Source organism: Anopheles maculipalpis, chromosome 2RL, assembly GCF_943734695.1.
Source record: "Anopheles maculipalpis chromosome 2RL, idAnoMacuDA_375_x, whole genome shotgun sequence".
Classification (NCBI taxonomy): Eukaryota; Metazoa; Arthropoda; class Insecta; order Diptera; family Culicidae; genus Anopheles; species Anopheles maculipalpis.
In genome coordinates, this window is record NC_064871.1 from 77,803,770 (window position 1) to 77,824,190 (window position 20,421).

Consider the following 20,421-nt stretch of genomic DNA (forward strand, 5'->3'; position numbering starts at 1 on the left):
GAAAAAAATTCAAAGCAAAAAAATACGCACACCGAAGCGCACACACACGTCGTGCTCGGTCAAGAAGCAAGCAAGAATTCTTTCACCCGATATCCTCCAGTTCTCAGGTGCTTCAGAAACACCTAACTCAACATGAAAGGTGTTCAAAATGGTGATTTAGTCCAATAGTGCAATCTTAAGCGGATATTTGTTGTGGTAAACGGTCTGTGAGTCGGAAACAAAGAAAAACCAGTGTTGTTTGTGTGTGCGTCCCTATCTCGCGGTGTTTTTCTTTAGTAGGCGTTTTGTTTGGCTGCGATGCAGTGAAATTCTTGCTGACAATTGGGCTAAGTCACCAGCAGCATCAATGGAATGTGCTTAATTGTCGAGCTTTAGCAGTCGAGCAGAAATTAAAGTATCGTTTAGCGCGTTGGCTCTTTCGTGGACAGGGAAAAATGGGTCGTCCCATCAGCATACTGCACATTCCAGGCTAATTGTGTGAAGGTAAAAAAACGTCACTCCCCCTACTCGCGCGGCCACCGATGGAACGTCGTCGTCGGTGGTGGAGCCAATACAGGCGCTGGTTAGCTTGATTTGGGTAAATGTTTACCTCACATTCCAGCAGGGCAGACACGATTACGCTGGCTAAAGTTACACAAATAATAGTTTGTTGGTGCTGTGTTGCGTCGTCTTATAAAGCAGCAGCAGCAGCCTTGCCTTGGAATGCTGCTGTAAGTGCAACAAGAATAGTTAGGAAAAAGAAGGTGGGTTCTACCTTGCCCTTACGGTGATGTCCACGCAATTGCAATCAATCGATACATAAGAAAGTCCGTAGCATAGATAGTGTGTGTGTGTGTATGTGTGTGCTATAAGTGTGTGATAGCCAGCAGATAAGAGTAAGCAAAAAAAGGGCTGCTGAGATTGCCATCCCTGACAACCGACCGAGTTTTGTTGTTTTTTTTTTCACACGAAAAGGAGGCTGTGCTTGAGAAAGCGAACCAGCGGCAATCCTTGTAAAAAGCCCCCTACACAACACCCGGGCTAGGAGGGAAGCAAAGAAAGAAGAAAAAACAACAAAAAGTCCATCCCTTACTTCATCCACGTAAGAAGAGAGTGCTTTCGAAGAATTTCGAGTGCCGGTACCCCGTAGGATCCCGTTTAAAGTGCGTTGGTTGTCTGTGTGTTTGTGCGTGGCCAAGAAAGGGCCCAATAAAAGAAAAGGGCGCCTGAGTGAAGCAAGTGCGTGTGCGTGTATGTGTGTACGGGACGACGAAGGAAAGGAAAACCAGCAAAGACGTCCCAAACATGGACGAACGGTTGCTGAACGATCTGCTGGAATGTTCCGTTTGCCTGGAACGGTTGGATTCTTCCTCGAAAGTGCTTCCCTGTCAGCATACCTTCTGCCGGAAATGTCTCGAGGTACGTACTTTTCTATACTTTTTTTCCTTTTAACAACAAAAAAACTCCCAACCAAAAAAAAAAAAATTGGTGTATCAGTTACATATTTAGAAGGATGGATCAGGTGAATTCCCGCGACAGGTTTGCTGTAGTGGTCCCGGGCCACTAAAGATTTCAAAATCCAAATTTCAGTGGCTCATGAGTATTCTAAAAAAATTCTCACTTTGAAATAGCTTTTTGAGAACTTAGAAGCATGAAAGCAAAAATCACAAATTTGAGATATTTTGACAGTTCAACGTCGAATTCAACAGTTTAAAATATATCGTGGTCATAGGCCTTGAAAATCTCGTTTTGTAATTTCTCGTGACCCGCGACCTTAAAGATAAAGAACGTTGATGAAAAAGCGAAAGAGGCTGAGGATTAAGATGGAATGATTCCCGCAAGGATCAACCGTGGGATTTCGGTGCGTAACCACGGCGTGATTTGCGTACAGAAAAATGTGTCAGAAAGTGCTTTGGCGCAACCAGAAGAACACAGCACTTTGGTAAACTTGTTGGCTTGCTGGTGATGCTCTTCTTGAGCGATCCGTTCCAAGAGCGCAAACAAGAACGAGAGCACGGACAAACACGGAGCGAAGATTTTGCGGAATGGGGCTTGATGGGAGGCGGGGATGAGGTCTAGCTCATTTGCGATGCTGGAATTTTGATGTATATCTCCGGCTTTTGATACCATCGCATACACACCCACCCCTCCCTTCCTCGGTAAGGTCACCTGCGACTTCCCATCTCCTCCATCCTATGAGCCACAGAAAGCGGAGCCTGAGAAATCTGAGGTACCGCAAGAACCGAAAGATCTGAGAAAGAATCTCCGTAACACATCGACACACACAGACACAGACATACACAGAAGAGTTGGCAAGTTGCGGAAAAGCACATTACCATCGCAACCCCAACATTACACACATTGTGCCTACTTGCCCTTTGGTTGCTTGTGCTTCGGTTGCCTTCAGCTTTGCGCGTTTCCTTCTCACACCACGTTCGCGATCGCGCGCCGTTGATCTTGAGAGAAGATGGGTACGTCGATCGTGATATTGCTGTTTTCTTGCCTTTTTGTGAATGGACATTTCATTTTAATAATACCTGTATAAACATACACAGACACACACAGAAAGTGGGATTGAAACATCGAAGGAACCACGCTTCCACACGTGTTTCATCAGCTAAAAATTCTTACCCTCGTGTAGAAGAAGTGGGAGGGCACGCAGTTTACTTACTTGTACAAAATAAAACGGCCCGGAAGTAGAATCTGTTGATCGGCTTCCCTCTGCCCAATGATGATGGTACCGAATCGGCTTTTACCGATAATTGTACACGCGAGATCGATAGTGAATGTTGCTCGAAGAAGCGATTACTTTTCAAAGTTGGGAAGGCTCTGTGCGTCTGTTGCTAAGGTTACAAGCCTAAGGTAGGCTGCTTCTCGTTCATCAACGTTTTTGGAGCCAACCAGCGCAGGCCGACAATCATTATTAAGCCGATGAAATCAAAGCGAAAGGATCTTTCGATCTTTTCAATCGCTTTCGTTTCGTTTCCGCTTTGCTTTTTTATCGTCGCAACAAGAGTGTGGAAATGCGGTCGAGAAGAGAAGGCTGGCGTAGATATTCGAGGTTCTAAAAATATCCAATTCTCTGCACAATGTTGCTCGTTGTTAAATACTTTCATCCTGAGCAAATATTGTTGTGAATTTATGTCGGATGCAAATGAGCTTTCGTGTGTCAGAAGCAGGATTTCCTTATTAGAAATCAAAATTCTGTGCTCTCAGGAAGCATTACATTGCAGGTGGTTCTGAAGTTCTGAGAGCTCTCTCAATCAATTCAGCAGCACGGTGGAGGGAACGAAAATTGTAATAAAAATAAGCTGTTTATTGTATTGATTTGCTGTTTCATACTTTGAAGCAGTGCACATTCAATTTGAGCAAATTTGTTTCAAATTGTAAGCTACATCATCACATTGAAACACATTGATTTGATATCTTTACCCATCACATTCTTGCTGAGGTATCGTGACCAGGATGTTCCTATCCCGATGAATATTTTGGCCTAGTTTGTTCAACTTCCGGAGACCATCTTCTATAATGCAATCCAGATCCTGGGATACGTCGCTGGGATCCCATCATTTGTTTGAGACTCTCCTACGTAGCAGAAGCTTACCAAAGAATTGAGCAGGCCTAATAAAGTGAAACTCAATAAAAAATTGGCTTTTTTGAAGTCGTGCGAAATTCATCATATTTTAGATCAAAAGCCAGCTCCGACAATAGTATAGATAATGAGCTACCGGGTCATTCCAACGAGACTGAAGAATCTCCTTCATTCAAAATAACTGTCGCGAGGAACGAACCTGATCTGTATAGAATCCAATAGTCTCCTAGGCTTCTTAGACGTGGTCCATGTCCAAAACTGAGAGGAGTTCTCTAAGCTACATTCAAATGGAACGATTTTTGACTCTATATGTGTGGAAGGACAACTGAGGAGTCGCTCTAATGGCAAGCTCTACAAGATGTACGACGATCTCCCCAGATAGCCAGACTCCGGTAAGGCGAATATTGTTATGAGACTGAAATCCAGTCCGTAAAGCTTTTGCAAAGGACGTGCACAGAAGACGCTTGACCAAGTTAAAATGTCTACATCCAGGATATTGGATAAAAACCCGTCATATTGAAGACTAGATGACGGTGTCAGAGCGTTAGGGCCAATTTTATCGAGGATTTTAGTTGCCAGTGCGAGGTCATATTGGACTCTCGGAGTCCAGTTTTAACTCGAAACATTCCAAAAACAGCGACGGAAAAACGAGTCATTGTGTGGGTAGCCATGTTGACCGGACTATTTGCGAATCTCAGCACCCCGAAGGGACCCAACAAAAAGTGTTAACGATTCTATTTGAATGAAGTAAAAGAAGGTGTTGAAAGGAAGGCCTTGGAAGGTGTCATACGAAGTTCTCTATCGGTCTCTTCAATTTCTTGGCTTCGCGGATGACATTGACATCATGGGCAAGACAACAGCGCAGGTGTTTGAGGCGTATAGCCGACTGAAACGTGAAACAGCAAGAATTGGATTGATGATTAATGCGACGAAGACGAATTACATGCTTGCCGGAAGCTCTGATCGTGATAGAGCCGGAGTAGGAAGCAGCGTGTTAGTCGACGGCGATAACCTCGAGGCGGTAGAGGAGTTCCGCTATCTTGGGACTGTCGTAACTTGGGATAACGATGTCAGCAGTGAAATCCGGAGACGCATTGTGCAGGGGAATCGTGCCTACTACGGCCTTTACCGTATGCTGAGATCCAGAAGACTTCGAGACCGCACGAATTTCTGAGATATATTGCACACTGATTCGCCCGGTGATCCTATATGGCCACGAGTCTTGGACCATCCGAGCGGAAGGATGCAAACGCTCGTGGCGTGTCCGGACATCCTGACGGTGGCAAAGACCGATAGTTTACGATGATTGGGGCATGTTATGAGGATGCCGCGGACTCATGCCCCGCCAATAAGGTGTTCGGCAGGAGGCGTCGCACAGCGAGTTCGTTGGCTGGATCAGGTGAAGGGTAAATTGTCGGAGATCGGGTGCCTACACGGATGGGAAGCTGCAGCTAGGGATCGAGTTTCCTGGAGATCTATTGTTGACCGAGCCATAACAGGACGACGTGCTCTTTAAAAGAGCAGGCCAACATGATGATGCTGATGATGATGATGATGAAGTAAAAGAATGTTCTATTGCTGTATATACACCATAAAAGATGATATTCACATTATTTCATGTGAACCTTTCCTCACTTAAAAGCATTGATCCTTCAGCAATGACAGGAACGAAATATTTCAGTCCAGAAATAGCGAAACTTAATTTCGTAGCTCTAAAGTTCTTAAGAAACATCAAAGGCAAAATCTTTAAGGATGTCTAGACTCTCCACCAGTAGCTAGATTCCAGAAATTGTCCAGAAACAAGGATAAAACATTGCTAGTTCTTGTCGAAAAATCTTGTTACTGACAGTTTTTTGTTCATTATAACTTTGGAAAGAGCAACAGCAAATGTTGCTGTTTGTGTGTAAAAATTGAGCAATAAAACAATCAAACACTTTGCCTTTTTCAATATTCCACACTAAACGTATGCAACCTGTTCGACGAAAACCTGCTTCCACCTCACAAAGTACACCTGCTGTGCAAAAAGTATTGATTAATTTGTATATTTATTTCCCAAACTGCTCAGCACCCTCTCCCCTTCCCCCACTCCAGTATCTTTTATTCCATTCGAATGATTCAATCAAAACCTTTCGGCAGGTTCGAATTTCGCACCTTCGCACCGGTACCGGGCGGGCTTAGGGTTTTTATCTATGCATGTCACAAAAACCCGTCTGCCAAAAATACTAATCCCTCCCCATAGGCTTCCGCTTCCGACACCCCTCTCTAGGTACTTCTTTCCGTTCTTCTTTTTTTTTTTTTGGGGGGGTCCTAATCTCATATCCTCTCACATTCAAATCCGGTCTCTACCCGAACCCAAACTGTGGTTGCCTCGTCGAGTTTCTGTACGCCAAGTCGGTTGTTGCGTTTCTTCTTAGCTTCTTAACCGTTCAAATAAACACTCATCGCGCTCTCTGACGCCAGCACTGTTCGATGGACTGTGGAATGCTGTGGAACGATGCTCTCGGACCATTCGGTTCGGTTTGTTGTTGCGGTTGGTTTCTGTGCATCTCACTGTTGTTTGCCTATGAATAATGCTAATTGGGATATATTTTTCAGCTTAAAACGACCGAGAAGAGGATGACCCCGGGCAGCGGGGTAGGTAGCGGAACGAACAGCCGGGACAAGAGGAGAAAAGTGTATGAACGTCTTGGCCACACATTTAACACGCACTTGAGAAAATTGCTTCTAAACGAAGTAATGGAGAAAAAGGTAGCGCTGCTGCTTGTGTTGCACTGTGCTGCTTCTAGTCCATTCCGAATGATCCTCCTGGAAGCGAAAAACACATTCCAGGGAGCGTTCAAAATGGCCCACCTTTCGGGACCAATAATATGTACGTCGTGTTGGTTGGGTTAGGGCGGTCGGTGTTGTTTTTTGCCGATAATTGCAACGACTGCACTCCGAAATTGCTCGTTGCTAATTGTTGACCAATCATTATTTGGTTCTGGCTGACTGCAACGCCGAATTCGAACACACACACACACACACACACACACACACACACACACACACACACTGGTGTTTGCCGTCGTCGCGCTGCGAGCTGCTGGATGTAATTGGAGCAGAAATTTGACGCACCTTTGACGCTTTTTCCTGAGGGCGAAACATTTTTGTTGTGCATTACATGCATGACTGAAAAACCTCCCCAAAACTCATCCTTTTTAAAGGTCACGACCGCAACTTGTTTCTTAGTTTTTAGCTCGCTGTTAAAAGCTTTTGGTTTTTCGTTTGTATTTAGAAGAAAAGGTCAAAGATGTTAAATGAGAAGAATATATTCATGAAGACCGAATCTGAAGATGTTCTAAAATAATCAAAAATTGTGTGTTCAAGTCGGATGAGGTTGTGCATATCAAATTCTACTTTCTACCGGCTAATGCTTGTTTTATGGGATGGTAAACCCTGTATTGAGTGTGATGGCACGAGTAATGTTGGTATCTTAATTATTTTTTATTTAATTTGAGTGTGACGGCTCACCGCCGTATTGTCAATTTTTGATATCTCTTTGATTACTTTTACTACAATTATTTTCCGTAAGAGTTAGATAGTCTAAACTTTGAATAAATTTTCTTGAAAACACTCTGTGACGTTTAGTTTAGATTTTTATTCAAAACATTCTTCTTTTCTTAACGTCAGCCGTCCAGTGACTTAGTAGACTTATCGATATCACGTATTGGGTATAATCAGTTCTCACTACAGGGGAACAGCCCGAATGGGATTTTAACTGCCGTGTGAAGACCGACGCCGATGTAGCATCCATTACCGGGCCGCAACATTATTTTTTTGCTATAACTTAAGATTTATTTTATTATTTCTGAAGAATGAGTTCGTCCAGAAACTTCTGCTTACTATGGAAAGCATAATGTTTAAGATTCATGTCTACAAAAAATTGCATGAAAAATGTGTACAGGTTTTTAAAAATTTGATTTAAATATTGTACAACGGGGAGGGTTTAGGATCTCCTGTCCTGGGTTAGCAATAATTTTGTCTAATTTTTAATTATTTATTTTTTTTTACGGAACGGAACATACCTAGTTTGTCTGTCAGTAATTGTCAGTCTATAGAATGCAATTTTATACACCAAAAAAGAAGTTCGATTGCACATTTTAACATTGTCCTGAACAGTAAAATGTAGGTGCAAAAACCTACTTTATGATTTTATTTGAGCGTAGGTTAGATCGTTCCGCTGAAGGAGCGGTACGAAATTATTAGGTTCGGACCGAAGTTCTCTTCACATCGTACATCACTCATCACTTCGATGGATGGTGGATTAATGAACGACTTCGACGTGTAAAAACCGGAGTTACTCCGGGAAAAATCCAGAGCCAACTCCGGAATTATATTTTGTTACAAACAGGAGTTAAACAAATAAAAAAAATTGTGTTACAGAACAAATACTTTTTTTTTTGTTTTGTTTGGAAGTTCTCCGGCATCGACAGCGATTTCGATTTAGAATTCGAAGTCCGAAGCTACCTGCCATTTATTCCGCTGTGCACTCCAGATTACTCCGGAACACCTCGGGGTCAAATTAATTTGACTCCGGAAGAAATGAGGATTTACCCATCACTACAATATACTCGAAACTACTCAATTTTCAGACTCAATGTACTCAAAAACTCTGTTGGGTTTGTAGACTTATTGATTGACCACGTAGTTGATACCACTACGGAGAAACGGTTCAGATGGGATTTGAACTCTGGTCCTGCCGTGTGGAGACCCGGACCGAACACGCCCCTGATCAGCTTCTAATAAGAACTATAGGTGCTATTGCTACCCTATGTAACTAAGCTATTTATATGTCTTATTTTATCCAATCCTGTTTTATTACTAAGCCAAAATTTTGAGTCAATTTTCTTGATAGCTCTCAGTGACGTTTGATTTACAATTTTATTTAAATCACTCTTCTTCTTGGCTTAACGACTTTCTCATGTCACGCCGGGCATCGATTGCTAGCGGCAAACGGCGCCGGTCTTCAAAGAGCAGAACTATCTAACTACGTGGTGGCCGTCGTGTCCTAGTTGGACGTTAAGCCAACAGGAAGAAGAAGAAAAAGAAGTAGATTAATAACCATAACATTATGGTGATTAAAATATGCAGCATTTTACATTTGTTTTTGTTTGAATAAAATGATACCTTCTTTTTCTCGTTCTTGGCTTAACGACCTTCTATAGGTTATGCCGGCCATCGAATGGCTTTTGGCTTACTAGACTGATGGGATTGAATTTGAACGGATGGGATTTGAACCTCGGTCCTGCCGTTTGAAGACCGGCGTCGCTGTAGTCTGCATTACCGGGCTACCAATGATACCTAAACTAGTCGCGATTGTCGTTCGAATAAAATGCATATACTGAGAGGTTCGGATATTTTTTTTTGCAAGGAGTAGAATACAAGACAATGACACAGATTTGCAACGGAAAAATCGTTAACCATCTGGAGACAGTGTGCTATAGTGAAATTAGGAATGTAGAAACGATTCGACTATCCAGTTCAAAAGACTATCAAGTCATCGATTTGGAACCCAAATATCCATAGAGTTGTATGGAACTAATAACGATGATTACATAGCGCTCTAATAAGCGTATTAACAATAAGTAATAATTGCCCAATAATTGTCTTTTTTCTACAGATTTTTAGCTTAATGTTAAATATTGCGTCCCCAAAAAAACATAAAACCATATTCAAATTTGCCTTTTTTTTGCACGCCCTTCTGGTTTTCATTTTCTTTGCAAACAAGATGCAAACCTGTTCGTCCTAATACGTTTGGAAATGGAATAGCCGTTGGAACGGCTGCGAGAGGAACCTTCTAATAAAACGTCATCGAACCGGTTTGGCTTTGCAAAACACGTGCATCATCCGGACACACGGCATCAGTAGTCGTCGGGTGTGGGAAAGGTTTTAAAAGTCGAGCTTTTTTTTTTTTTGTTGTTGGTGTTGACCGCCTTGTTAAATATGTTTTAACCCTCCTTCCTGATGCCGCAGGTTGGGCAAATTCGTGCATTTGGTTATCGCGTGAATGTGAAGGTCTTTGTTGAACGTTTCACATGATTCATCCGGTTACGATTTTTGTCTTTTTTGCTTGTCTATCTCTTGTGACCATACGGCTCGCCGCGTTGCATCATGCCTCTTAAGGAGGAGATTTTTTTCCCCTCTCTTAAGATGTCACCAGCATCTTGGAGTCTTAAGTCTTGATATACATTTATTTGTCGTTTGAATTTGTTTTGTGTGTCTTCAGTAACATAAAGATTATGTGTGTTATGCTCCACGTAATGAGCATCAACTCTCTATCTCTCTCTCTCGGTCTCTTGTCTTCTATTCCAGCCATTAATATAGTTGCACTGACGCCCATATTTGCATTTTTTTTCTCTCCATCGCACAAGAAGGCATCACAATATCGCCCTTCTGTTGAATCAACCTCCGATACTATTTTCGAACCGGATTTCTGCTCCAAACCGCTATGGCTGTAGCAACTTGAGCGGCTTTTTTTTTTTTGCTCCCTGCAACAATCGTATGTATCTGTGAGCCTAGTGTGGTGTTGGGAAGGTATGCTTCTTTGGCACAGCTTCCCTTTTGCTTATCCTTGTGCGCGCGGCTTTATGCAATGGCTGGTGCGGCGTGGGCCCACCACCGCCAACCAGTCACAACCACTGGACAAAGCGTGCTACGGCATTCTTTTCCCAGCCGTGCAGTTTGTGGCGAACGCGCGAGAAACTGCCGCAAGACACCCACCTTGGCGCGTCCGTAGCGATCGTTAAGGGACCGCTAAGAAATGGCAAATGGCAGCTGTGTGCCGGTGCTCCACCGAGCAGAGGCAGACTGTTGAATGCGGTTTAAGCACGAGATTCAGGATAGGAGAAGGGAGGGATCACATTGGGCTAATAAGTGAAACTTTATTGGAAAAATAATGCGATTAAGGAGGGTACTCATGTTAATGTAATAATGGTGTAGCAAAATTCTGATATTGGCTTAATGATTAAAATAATAGAGTAGTTTTAAATAACATTACGGCCAACGATAGCTGTTGGTTTAAGCATTTTTTATTAAATGCATTAAAATAAATTACATCCCTTTATCGTTAATAGCACAATTTAAATTTCATTACTTCTCAACGTGCATTTCAGCATTCTCGCGCCATACACAAAAGAAAAAAAAATTGCAGGGTTGTTCATTTGAAAAAGGAAAAATTAAAACACATTTGACGTCACGTGAAATTTATTTGAAATATTTTTTTTCACGACGATTCATATCGAATCCCAAAAACCGATCATGCGGTGTGAAGATCAGCGTCGTCGCCCTTGCCTTTACCACCGAGCTGGCCCCATCATAATGTATTAGCTGCAAACATTCTGTTTCTCAGCATTTACTGTTTGCTGTAGGAAAATGGTGCTGTGGAGAGATTCCAGTGACGGGGCACACGACAGAACTGATATAAAATCCTATAGGCTTAAAAAAAGTCTATGAAACAACAAATGTCAAGGCGATAGCCAAAATCTCACGCAGTTGTAGTGCCAAGAATTAAAAAATTGAAAAATTTTATTTATAATTAATTATGACGGTCCAGTGCCGTATTGTTTAAAAAATTGAAAAACTTTTACTAAATTTTTTATTGAATGTTGCTATATTTACCTACATCTCACAAAATTCGTTTGTGAAAAAATTTTGATTTTTCTATTACACTGGTCTCAGGTTTTTGACATCTTTTGCAAAGTCAAACCCTCTACAAATAAACGAAAATTAAGGTTTATTTTGTTATCAAAAAAATGTTTAACTTAGCTGCTTGATAACTTCATCCTTGAATCCTCGATCTCTCATTAAAGTATATCAAACGTATCTAAACGTTTGATGTACCTTTGTTTGCAATTTGTAATGATACTTTTGCTCACCATAATAAGATCGTTGGCAATCGTATCATTTCTTGAAATGGTGAAGTGTGCAGTAAATTCAATGTGGATTTCATGTTTTAAAGGACCTGCCGATTATACCACGTAGTTGCTTAGTCAGTCCACATTACGGGGGGACGGTTCGGATAGGATTTGAACCCCGGTCCTGCCGTGTAAAGACTGGCACCGCTGTCGTCTCACTGGCGGGCCGCCCCAAGTTAAATTTTGAGCCATCGAATGAAGAACCCTGCATTTTTTTTCCTTACATTGTACCGTAGCTCATAAATGAGACAAACAAAAAAGAGACATATTTAAAATACTCTTACAAAAAAAAAACGTGCGTATGCACGTTTCGTAAATGAGTTCGAACGTCTTTGCCTTTTGGTTTTAATTTATTCCTATGGTACGATGGTACGAAGATGTGAAAAATGTTCTTTGTTCTTTCTGTTAAAGAACTCACTTAGTGGTTTTTATTTGCGTACTTTTTTTTTGCAGTGATGAATAGGAGGTAATTGCAAAGGTAATTACAATAATCGCAAATGAAAAAGAGGGACAACGTGCATAAAAAATCTTTTCTATATTTTGCCTCATATATTTATACTTTGGTGTACGTTTTATCTGATGCCAAGCAAACAAAAAATTGCATCTAAAAAAACGGAAACTATTTTTCATCCGAAGTGAGACACGAATATACGTTCACCACCTAAACTTTGTGTCGATTTGCTTACACACTGCCTTGGGTTATTTCTTTGCTTGATAGGCTGGTGGTGTGCCGTTTTCGTTTTTTTTTTGTTGTTTTGCTAGGCGTGAAAAATATATTTCCCTTGCACCCCCCGCCGATCACCGCGTGCACATTTGCAACAACGGCAACATCATTCGGCTTTAAAACACACTGGCATAAGTGCATACGCTGCTCAACCCGCGTAACACATGGCTTTCGTTATGGTTTCTTCGCACCATAGAGAAGAGGTGCACTTTGTTTCGCAACATAGAAAAGAAAGTCAAACAGCCTCCTCTTGGCGGGATTTGAGGAGATGCATAGTGTGGTCACAATTCTTACCACAAACCGGTATGATATGCCAACCAACACACACACACGCAAGCAAGAGCCAACAGTGCTTCCTCCAGTAGTTTAACCGGGAAAAGGGATGTTGGGCTAGGGAATGGCGTCACGGGGTTTTGTGATGTGTTTCTTGTGACTTTCACGCATTAAGGTGCTGTTACACGGTTGCGGCACGTTAGAATGAGATGTGGCTTTAAAATGTTGATTTAATTTAATTATTTCAAGCTTTGTTGCTGAATTAATTCATAATCGATTTTATTTTTTATTTTTTGAGAACAAAAAGATAAATGCGATATTGTTTTTTTATTCTGTAGCAATCAGAACTTCACCTCGTCATCTTGCGTCCTTTAAGCCGGCACTTATACTCATAAGTGTCATTAATATGTTGACCTTTTTTTGTTAAAAGGTTGCCTATTTCATCCCTCCCCCTGATCCATGGTTTTGCCCATGCAATTATTAAGATAGATTTTCCTTTTCAAATTGATCTAGAAAATTGCGATCGATTGGGGGACACTTAAGTTAGCTACAGCTATGTCCCAGAATCTTCAAACGCACCACTTTTCCAGCGCTCGCTCGCTCGCTCGAGTACTATTGGCAACGATTGGGAGGCTCCTTGTACTATAAATTACATTGATCAATGCCATTCCTGGAGATAATAGAACGGAATATTACGTCCTTTCCTTCATTGATTGTCAACCGCAGATTCTGTTGAGTTTTCCTTAAGCTTAAAACAGTCCAATAACCTGATCGTGGCTCAAACACTACAAACTTTCCTTTTCCAGAAAGGCCAGAATCTGATAGATTTTTACCCGTTCGTATCCGGCCAACAGGAAATGTGACACAACTTTTGAGCAAAAGACTATTATTGTTCCGGTGACGGACAGGTGACGGACTGGATCATTTTTTTTTTCGCTTTTTTGTAATGCATATTTGTAGCTTAATAGTTTTAACCTCCTCGGAGGCGCTCAGCGGAATGGCCGAACATTGGCGCCTCAAGCTCAAGGGCCCACCAATTGCGCTTGCTATGATGATGACCTGCTGCTGATGTCCTATAAACCGCTCACAGTTGATTGGCACTACCTGTCAATCCATTATCCAGGCTTTCCTGGCGGTCGTATCATCGACAACTATTCACTTGAATCTACCTGCATGTATGTAGATGCCAAAAAAACTGCACTTGTTCGTCTGAGTCTCATTCTGGTCTGTCTGAGTCTTGCGAATCTAATTTAATACGATTTTTTGAAACATTGATATTGAGATGATCATTGTAGGGAGGCGTGTTTTGAGCCTTGATCCCTTGATAAACTTCTTCATCATAAGATACCAACTGATGATGTCTACATGTCATCAGCGGAGGCTGGAATCTGTTAATAAATTTAAAGACTATGTTCTCAAGGTTTTTGCAACTCAGAGCGTCGGATTACCTTCTCTAGGGCAAGTTTTAAGAGAAGACCGTTCAGCTGTTACAGAACAAAATTTTAAAAAAATCTTTTTAAAAGCACGATGAAATTTTCTTCAAAAACAAGAACATTTGCAAGCCTTAAATTTTTCTACTCAAGTGGATGGACGGTTTAAAGTAACGACCTGTTGCATGTTTCCCATTTGTTACTTTCCTATGCGACGAAAAATGGTGACGTGTAGAAGCACCTTCAGACGGCAAGTGGTCCAACATATTCCTTTGAAGTAACATCTGTGCAGTAATGTAAGGCGCACTAAATCATACCTTTTTGCAGGTTTTATTTTTAGACTCATTCTCGCACACCTACAAAAAGCATACTTGAATCACTTGATTCATGTGCTTAAATGCAACAATTAGTCGATAAGGTTATGAATTTCTTTCTTTTTTTCCGCAGAAAAATTGTCTGTTATCGTAATTGGCTATCTAATTTGTGTTCGCTTTCTTGTTATGAAATCATAAAAATGTAATAAAATCAGCTGAGGTGATGATTGTTTTTTCATGGCACTCCGTCCCTACCGTTGCCCCGCGCTTATCACATCCTGCTTGTGTGAAGCGAACGAATTTAAGCTTATCGTTTAATTGCCGTCTATCTTTGATGCAAGATAACGACAAAGTGTGTGACTGTGTCGCGTTGTATAAGGCAACACCTTTTCTCCCAAGGCTGAATGTTTATGATTTATTTACCTTTTCTTTTACATTTCACCTATATATATTTTTTTTTATCTTAGGAAATCGTTGCCAGCCACCAAGAGCTACGATGCCCGGAGTGTCGCGTCCTGGTGGAAGTGCGAATAGACGAGCTGCCACCGAATGTCCTGTTGATGCGGATATTAGAAGGTATGATGAGCTTTGCATATCCATATCGATTATTTAGTCACTTACACCCATTTCCTTCACCGTAGGCATGAAAACGGCGGAACTGAACAGCCAAAACACAAATCAGACGACCAACGGCAAACCCACGGGCAATCGCAATCAATCACATGGCGCCGCACCAGCGTCGAACGCGAATGCGGTCAACTATCAGCACCAGCACCACCACCACCACCAACAACAACAACAACAACAACATCCATCATCCGGTGGTGTTCACGGTGCTAAAATAGGCAAATCGTCCACCCAGGGTACGGCCGACAACCAACCCGCGCTGCACCCATCCCATCCACAGCAACATCATCACCATCAGCATCAACCGTTGTCACGCATTATTGGAGCGGGCGGTGGTGTAACCGGTACGGCCGCAAATAATGCATCGCTCGATCTGTCGAAAATCCCACACGCTAAAGCGTTCTACGATTTTTCCTCCAGTGAAACCAGGTACGTGCTTTGGTGTGTGTGTGTGTGTGTGTGTGTTGTGTGGGCATCTCGGAATGCAGCACTCCAGGCGAAGGTTGCATTATGACGCACCGACGTTCTCACCGCCACTCGTTTCGTATGCTTTCTTTTTTTTTCTCTCTCTCTCTCCAGTGACATCAGCTTCCGCAAAGGGGACATAATAATACTGAAGAAGAAAATCGATCACAATTGGTGCGTTGGGGAGGTGAATGGGAAGGAGGGTGCGGTGCCGCTGAATCACATAAAGGTGATCGTACCGTTGCCATTTCCGCAATGCAAAGCACTGTACGATTTTCGGATGGGACCATCAGAAGAGGAAGGTTGTTTGACGTTTAAAAAGGGCGCTCTGATACATGTACTACGGCGCGTCGATCAGAACTGGGCTGAAGGGAGGATTGCGGACAAGATTGGGATTTTTCCGATATCGTTTGTGGAGATGAATGGATTGGCGAAGCATATGATGGATTCATCGCTGAAACAGTGAGTTTGTGATGTTTTTTTCTAAATGTTCTGTATCTAATGTATTAATAATTATCATTTTTCCAATTTTAGTATACTCAGTAACTCCAATCGAACAGTACCTCCGACACCGTTCGATTTAAACGCAAGCGCCACCAGTAGCAGCGATACTAGCTCGAGCGTTACCACCAGTCCCAACTCTTCGACTAGCACGACCAGCTCTAACTCTAGTACCGCGCCCAGTAGTCCTACGGCTCACTTCCTGCAACCACAACCAGTTGCGTCCGGTGGTGGCAAACAGCATCAATCAAAACGTTCCGATCCGGCAAATCGCGAGAAACGACACTCGCTTACGACGGCTGGGACGCTGGGCACAAACAGCGGTGGTGCGCTACAAACGAATCAATCCGCCCCGCATCGACACTCGACGGAAATGCTAAACAGCGATGGTGCTGGCGATGGTAAAACGGTACGGCAATCGGTGGACAGTGCGGCAACGACTTCATCCTCATCGGCTGCCACTCCCTACCAGAAGTGCAACGTGACGAAAGCTAGTCAAATGTATCAGCAACATCCACAGCTGCCGACGACGTACATTGCGCTCTATCCTTACAAGCCACAGAAACCGGACGAGCTGGAACTGAAGAAAGGATGTAAGTAATTTGTTTGTGGGGCTAAACTAAAAACCCTTATGAGCTGCTTCTTCATGACTAAATTCTTAAAGCACATCGCCTACAATGAAAGTCTGCCATTTTACTTATATAAATAAAACAGGATGAGATTATGTAAATTTTATCTACGTCGGACAATTCAACTACTTGCTGGATATGCAACAACAATATTGGCAAAATTACTAATTTAAAAATCTTTCATTTTTAGCAATTTATTACGTCACGGAACGGTGTCAGGATGGTTGGTTCAAAGGTACAAATTGGCAGAAAAAGTCTGGCGTTTTTCCGGGCAATTATGTCGCCATTCACAAAGGCAGAGATGGTGCTTCGGTATGTTTCTGAGAAGGTTTTTTTTTTCTATTAATACCGTTTTTTTCATTAATGTTTTGATGCTATTCACTTCCCTTTTAGGCTGGATCTCGCAACACAAGCGCACATTCCTCTGGCAAGCTGAATAACGTCTCCAGTCCACAAGCCACCGGTTCTTCAGCGTCGAACGGTGGCTGCTCTTCCAACGGTGCCATGAATAGTCCATCGAATGGTGGATCATCCTCTCCCCAGCAGCAACCACTCCAGCTTCCTGAGCTACCGCCACGCAATACAACAGCAGCGGTATCGCAACAGCAAGGCATGAAGTACATCGACTCCATCTTTGCCCGTCAAGGATCAATGGACGGTGGTCCTGGATCACCAAACAGCGAGCAGCAATCTGTGGGTCAGGATGCTGGCGCTGCGACGACACCACCCGCCACCGGAAAGGTGAAAAAAGATTCGTCGGCCGTCAGTTTAATGAAGCGGCTAACCAATATGAAGCGATCGAAATCTCCCACCGGTGGCAATGGAGGCTGTTCTGGTGGGACAGCAAATCCGGCGTATACGAGCGACAGTTCACTGTTCGAAGAGATGGCTGGGGCGGCCGATGCGGCGATACTTGCTGCCGGCGGTACACCGGCTCAGATGGCGAAGGCGCATTTTAAGCAGATCGCTAATCCGGTTCACGTTCGGTAAGGGGGGAAATAGCTTTTCCAGAAGGACAAGGCAATATTTTTTTTTTAATTTGTACTTTTTCCGGTATTTCTACTAGATCGGGTTCGTGTCCAAGTCAGCTGCTACAGAATTTACCGATGGATTTGATGATAAACGGTGCTGGTGCAACACATTCCATTCAACAGCAGCAGAACCAGCAACACCACCATCAACCGAATCATCCTGCGCTGGCAGGTGTACGCGGAGAAAACGTCCCGATGATGTATGGCTCGCAGCGCATTAAACCACACAAAGAGCGACCTTCAATGCACGGGTATGAAACTATTTATCAAGATAGGGTTTACTTGGTTGAACTTACATGCTTCTGGATGGCTAAAACGGGGTTCTCTTTTTTTTGGTTGATCATTTTGAATTTTTTTTTTTTTTTGAATGCATTTGGTTAAATGGATATCGGGGCACCCATCACTATCAAAATCAAAAGTGTTGTCCGGGGCTGCCATTGATGTTCAGTGAAAACATGTTACCGGCAACAAATATCGTTTAATGTGCTTAGTAGTGTTGGCTGACTCGGGATTGGGAAGATTCGAAAATTCCATCCCTAAGAAGATTGGATTGAATCTGAATTGAAAATCTCTGCTTCTAATATCCTTACCGTTCTGGGCCGCCTAGACCGCCCACCGATGGATGCTTTGAATAAAAATTATATTTCTTTTTTATTGGAATCTCCTCCCTATAGATTTAAATATGGCGACCACACGGTAGTAACGGCTATGCCAAAACATATTGCCCACGAAGCACCCGCCTCAACATCCTCGTCGCACCTGATCGCTAAACAGCAGCAACAGTCCCAGATCTACCATCGAAAGTCGCAAAGCCTGGACGCTTCCGCAATCATCTCACAGCTTGGCCCATCCCAGCATACATCCGCTACGGCAACCGTCGTTGCGACCGTGGCAGCCAATGGAACACCGTCGAAATCATCCTCCAAATCCTCCCATTCGCAAACCGTTCGGGAAAGGTAATTTATCTTAAATTCCCCCATTAAAGTTTGTTTTCTACAATGTCCCTTTTACCGCTTTTTTCCTGCATTTTCAGATTCAAATGCATTGTCCCTTACCCACCCAACAGCGAGTATGAGCTCGAGCTGCGCGTCGGTGATATTGTAATGGTGCACAAAAAGCGTGATAATGGCTGGTACAAGGGTACGCACGCACGCTCCGGCAAAACGGGCCTCTTTCCAGCGTCGTTCGTTGAACCGGACATGTGATGTGGTGGTGCTAGCAAGTATGGTGGCGGTATTGCCTACATTCGGCAAGTACAACAATTGCAACAGTGGAACAACTAAACAAAAGGCAACACATGTACCTTTCGAAACGATTCGAACCCCTTTTTTGCAAAACTTCCAATCGGACCTGACGTTTTTTGTTGTTGTTGTTGTTCGTTTTCGGGTTGGACTCTCCGTGTCGACGGAAAAAATGTCTACCACAGGAGAGGAAAAAGAAGGGAAGTTTAAAAAATCAAATTTATCGGTGCGATTACTCGATGGATCGCTGGAGAAGAACCTTGTCGTGCTTGTGAAGCACCAATTGGCAAAGAACTGAGCGTTACGTTTAAAGCATACTATGTATCGTACGGGCGGTAGTACCAGCAGCAATATTAACCTAGCGTATACTAACGTAGCAGTATTGTGTTATATTACGATCGTTTCGATCTTCCAGCTCCAGTCTAATGAACGAAAGGGGTTTTGCGTGACTGGAAAAATGATTTGAAATCTTAACTGTAACTGAATCTCTCTAGGAAGCGGGGGCCCGATGGTGGCCCCGGTTAACAAGCAATACTGATTTAATTCTTAATATAACTAACTATTTGTGGTAGCTCTTTGGTGCTTTTTTTAATTATTTCCATCCATCCTTTATGATCCAGTAAATTTAATTGCGCTTATCCGACTTATTCTCATTCGCTGCCACGATAATTCGTTATAACATTTTTAATGCATAATTTTAAATTTTAACACTAAGCAATTTTAATAAGCAAATCGTTTCTCTCCTTGCGTTTCATGTAGTATCAAATGTAGGGATGGGAAAAATAGCAAAAAGCCGATGTTTTGAAGGATAATCTGGAACCAGTTCCTGCAGTTAGGTGCAACCACTCTTTTCGAAAACGTCCGGAACCGTAGGAACCTTCCCGGGCGGAAGACCTGTCGGCTAGTATGAGTAATTACTATGAGCTTTTTTTCCTTTTTGATGTGATGTTTCGGCCTTTACAACGGTTCAGAAAGGTTCCAGAAGGTTCAGGATAGTTCCGGATAGAACCTTTGACTCCATTTCATTGGAATTAGAACTGAAATCACACGTGTCGGAACCGGATCGGAACCGTGGATGAGTTCCATAGAATCCATCACTGATGCCGTTTACTCAAGTCCTCCTCCATGCCATACTCAAGAAAGAGATTTATTATTTGTTTTTGTGTGCAACATTTTTTTTTAACTCATTGGTACACTACTATTAAACAGGTTTTTTATAGTTGATTTTTTTAAAATAAGCGTACGAAGTGGACTGTTTTTTTTACTTATTACTTAATTACTTAATATACTCAGCTCAAAAAACAGATGCAAAATTTTACGAAGCGGAAACCGATCTATGAAATAGATTAAAAAGAAAAGCGCACAAGTACATACATAAAATGCATCGGCCGTCTGGGCACGAAAGGGGGGAGAAGTTAGTAAATTGAAATGCTCCCATGGTTCATGGTAAATACGGTGCGAAACATTAGACTCACACCCGGCTAATGATGGGCAAAAAAGGTGAAGGTGAAGGTGTGATTAAATTTTAGTATATTTTATCTGGACGAACAAGATACTTAAAGAGTACTAAGAAACCGGTTCCGCTAAAGTGTGTTTGTTTGTGTGTGTTTTTGTGTGTATGAGTGTGGTATGATTGTATATTTTAGCTGAGCTGATATCATAT

At 42.5% G+C, this 20,421-nt stretch overlaps 2 protein-coding genes across 5 annotated transcripts in view; one reads left to right on the forward strand and one right to left on the reverse strand.

Annotated features, from left to right (window-relative positions):
* The window catches only part of LOC126567823 (solute carrier family 12 member 4), a 486,521-nt gene that overhangs the window by 195,648 nt on the left and 270,452 nt on the right, over nucleotides 1-20,421 (reverse strand). The gene's annotated exons all lie outside the window — the stretch shown is intronic.
* On the forward strand, nucleotides 1,224-18,731 carry LOC126567846 (E3 ubiquitin-protein ligase SH3RF1). The gene is made up of 10 exons (XM_050224165.1): nucleotides 1,224-1,398; nucleotides 14,732-14,840; nucleotides 14,906-15,320; nucleotides 15,471-15,818; nucleotides 15,891-16,450; nucleotides 16,677-16,798; nucleotides 16,880-17,472; nucleotides 17,553-17,768; nucleotides 18,192-18,473; nucleotides 18,551-18,731. The coding sequence occupies exons 1-10, from the start codon at nucleotides 1,285-1,287 to the stop codon at nucleotides 18,720-18,722; spliced, it is 2,931 nt and encodes a 976-aa protein (XP_050080122.1). The 5' UTR covers nucleotides 1,224-1,284; the 3' UTR covers nucleotides 18,723-18,731.

Bases quoted from the DNA above. Each gene is read 5' to 3' on its own strand.
- LOC126567846 (XM_050224165.1), top strand. From the start codon at position 1,285: ATGGACGAACGGTTGCTGAACGATCTGCTGGAATGTTCCGTTTGCCTG. The intron at 16,799-16,879 runs GTATGTTTCTGA...CTTCCCTTTTAG, and splicing joins AAGGCAGAGATGGTGCTTCG to GCTGGATCTCGCAACACAAG. The intron at 17,769-18,191 runs GTATGAAACTAT...TCCTCCCTATAG, and splicing joins GAGCGACCTTCAATGCACGG to ATTTAAATATGGCGACCACA.